Source organism: Plectropomus leopardus, unplaced genomic scaffold (genome assembly GCF_008729295.1).
Source record: "Plectropomus leopardus isolate mb unplaced genomic scaffold, YSFRI_Pleo_2.0 unplaced_scaffold1356, whole genome shotgun sequence".
NCBI lineage: Eukaryota > Metazoa > Chordata > Actinopteri > Perciformes > Serranidae > Plectropomus > Plectropomus leopardus.
This window is the reverse complement of record NW_024614458.1, coordinates 1-2,531: the sequence shown is the minus strand read 5'-3', so window position 1 is coordinate 2,531 and position 2,531 is coordinate 1. Positions and strand designations below refer to the sequence as shown.

Below are 2,531 nucleotides of genomic sequence, written 5' to 3'. Positions count from 1 at the left end.
AGACACACCTGTGTGATGATGATGATGTTTAATCAGACACACCTGTGCAGTGATGATGATGATGTTTAATCAGACACACCTGTGCAGTATGCGTGGATCTCGTTGTTGAAAACGAGCAGAAACTGAATTTTCAGAGATAGTTTTGTGGAGTTTATTGATAATCAATTAGACTTTGATCTCAGATCATCAAACCGTCTCTGACAGGCCCACTTATTGATCTTTATTGGTTATTGATGGTTATTGATATTTATTGATCATTGATGTCTATTGGTGATTGATTGTTAATGATGTTTATGGTCATTGATGTTTATGGGTTCTTGATGGTTATTGATAAGTCTGTTATTGATCTGACTTGTCCGTCGGTTTGTTAGGATGATGGTCCGTCCCCTGCTCATGTGTTTCGTCCTCTGCGTCGTCTCCGGCAGCAGTAAACCCACAGACAGGAAGAGTCGCGTCCACGATGAGCCGCTCAGCCACCTCGAACACGATGACAACAAGAACTCTGACTACGACCACGAAGCTTTCCTGGGCGAAGACGAGGCCAAAGCCTTCGACAACCTCCCACCGGAGGAGAGCAAGCGTCGGCTCGGGTCAGTACCTTCACTTCCTGCCGGCAGACGCGTTGGGTTGATTTTTCTGAGCAGGCGAACTGGAACTGTGCTGGTTTTATTTCCTGGTTCCCAATGAAAACATCTAAACTTGATCAGCTGGTTCGTTCAGTTCGAGTCTCTGCACTCAGAGTTTATTTTAGGTGATTTCACACTTTTAGTGTGAAGCTACAAACACACTGAAAGAGAAAAAAAGCAAATCCAGAGATCAGAGATCCTGTCTGAGTTTAGAGAGCAAAGAGTTAACGTTCAAACTGAGAAACTTTATTGATTTCTGTCTCAATCTGGAGTCTCCAGCACGTTGGAATCAAGCTGGACAGTTTGTAAACATGTGAAAGTGTCCTGACTGCGTCTGAGGGGAGTTTCCTCTAAACGCTCAGGTATTCAGTGAAGGACAGACACTGTGGGACACGCTGTGGGGACAAACTGTCACCCACTATTTCACCATCTAGAGTCCAGAATATCATCCAGAGATTCAAGGCGATGTCTCTGAGCTCATCTGAGACCGGCCGACCCATAGGAGTCCGCTTTTCATCAGGGACGTCCTGTCCTCCAGGACTGTCCACACTGTCCTCCAGGACTGTCCAGACTGTTACCAACTTAGAGTTTTGACGATCTTAAAAGAAAACATGTTGCAGGTTAGAAGCCATTTTCTTTTTCCTTTTTTTTAAATTGGTGATTGTTGTTTAAACATTAAACGTTTCAGATTGTTTTTCGTTTTAAATAAATACTATATAATAGCTTCTTTTTCTCTATTTAAAGACTTTTTACTAATTTGTATTTGTATCAAACCTTTTTGGTGGTGGTGTGTCTTTAGAAATGACCAAAATGACACAATTCTTCAGCCAAAACTGTAAAAACAGAAAGGGGGACACATGCTGCTGTCTCACAGTGGACACATGCTGCAGTCTCACAGTGGACACATGCTGCAGTCTCACAGTGGACACATGCTGCTGTCTCAAAGTGGACACATGCTGCTGTCCAACATTATCACAACCTGCAGCAGACAGAAAATATTTTCTCAGAGTGAACGTTAAATATCATATTTCTGGTTTCACCTGAAAATAAACTGATTATCAATAAGAAGATTCACCCAAGTGTGTGTGTGTGTTTGTGTGTGTCTGTGTGTGTCTGTGTGTCTGTCTGTGTGTGTCTGTGTAGCATCATCGTGGACAAAATGGACACAAACAAAGACGGATTTGTCTCTGAGGATGAGCTGAAGGACTGGATCAAACTGGCTCAGAGGAAACACATTTCTGACAGCGTGGAACATCAGTGGAGCGACTTCGACCTCAACAACGATGGCCACATCAGCTGGGACGAGTACAAGAACGTCACCTACGGCAGCTACCTGGGTAATCAATAACTATCAATCAATCAGTCACATGGATTGATGGATGGATGCTCTGACAGATGGATTGATTGATCTATTGAGTAATTGATAGCTTGATGATGGATGGATTGATTCTCACAGAGGACCCTCAGGTGGACACAGAGTACGACTACAGTCACATGATGGCGAGGGATGAGCGACGTTTCCGGGTGGCTGACAGAAACGGCGACCTGATCGCAGACAGAGAGGAGTTCACTGCGTTCCTCCATCCTGAGGACCACGAGCACATGAGGGACATTGTGGTGCAGGTGAGAGTGATGTCACCGCAGTGATGTCACCGCAGTGATGTCACCGCAGTGATGTCACCAGTGATACCTTGTGTTTTGTTGACAGGAAACGATGGAGGACATCGACAAGGACGGAGATGGTTTCATCGATATGAAGGAGTACATCGGTGAGAGACATTTTTACTGACTTACACCCTCAACATCATCAGAGTGTTTAATGATTTCACACCGATCGTTATTGTGATATGACATGCATCTGTTTCTACTACTGCTGTGCCTCCCCCTCTCTCCCCTCTCTCCCTC

The 2,531-nt window shown here is 44.5% G+C and overlaps 1 protein-coding gene across 1 annotated transcript; it reads left to right on the top strand.

Annotated features, from left to right (window-relative positions):
• Positions 1-315: 315 nt before the first annotated feature.
• LOC121963998 (calumenin-A-like) lies at positions 316-2,525 on the top strand. Its single transcript, XM_042514233.1, has 4 exons — positions 316-590; positions 1,770-1,963; positions 2,083-2,249; positions 2,335-2,525. Exons 1-4 carry the CDS (start codon positions 373-375, stop codon positions 2,413-2,415), a joined length of 660 nt encoding a protein of 219 aa, XP_042370167.1. The 5' UTR covers positions 316-372; the 3' UTR covers positions 2,416-2,525.
• Positions 2,526-2,531: the final 6 nt, after the last annotated feature.

What these genes read in the sequence shown, in the direction of transcription:
- LOC121963998 (XM_042514233.1), top strand. Translation starts at nt 373, where the DNA reads ATGATGGTCCGTCCCCTGCTCATGTGTTTCGTCCTCTGCGTCGTCTCC. An exon ending in GAGAGCAAGCGTCGGCTCGG is followed by an intron (nt 591 to 1,769) that starts GTCAGTACCTTC and finishes GTGTCTGTGTAG; the next exon opens with CATCATCGTGGACAAAATGG. An exon ending in TGAGGGACATTGTGGTGCAG is followed by an intron (nt 2,250 to 2,334) that starts GTGAGAGTGATG and finishes TTTTGTTGACAG; the next exon opens with GAAACGATGGAGGACATCGA.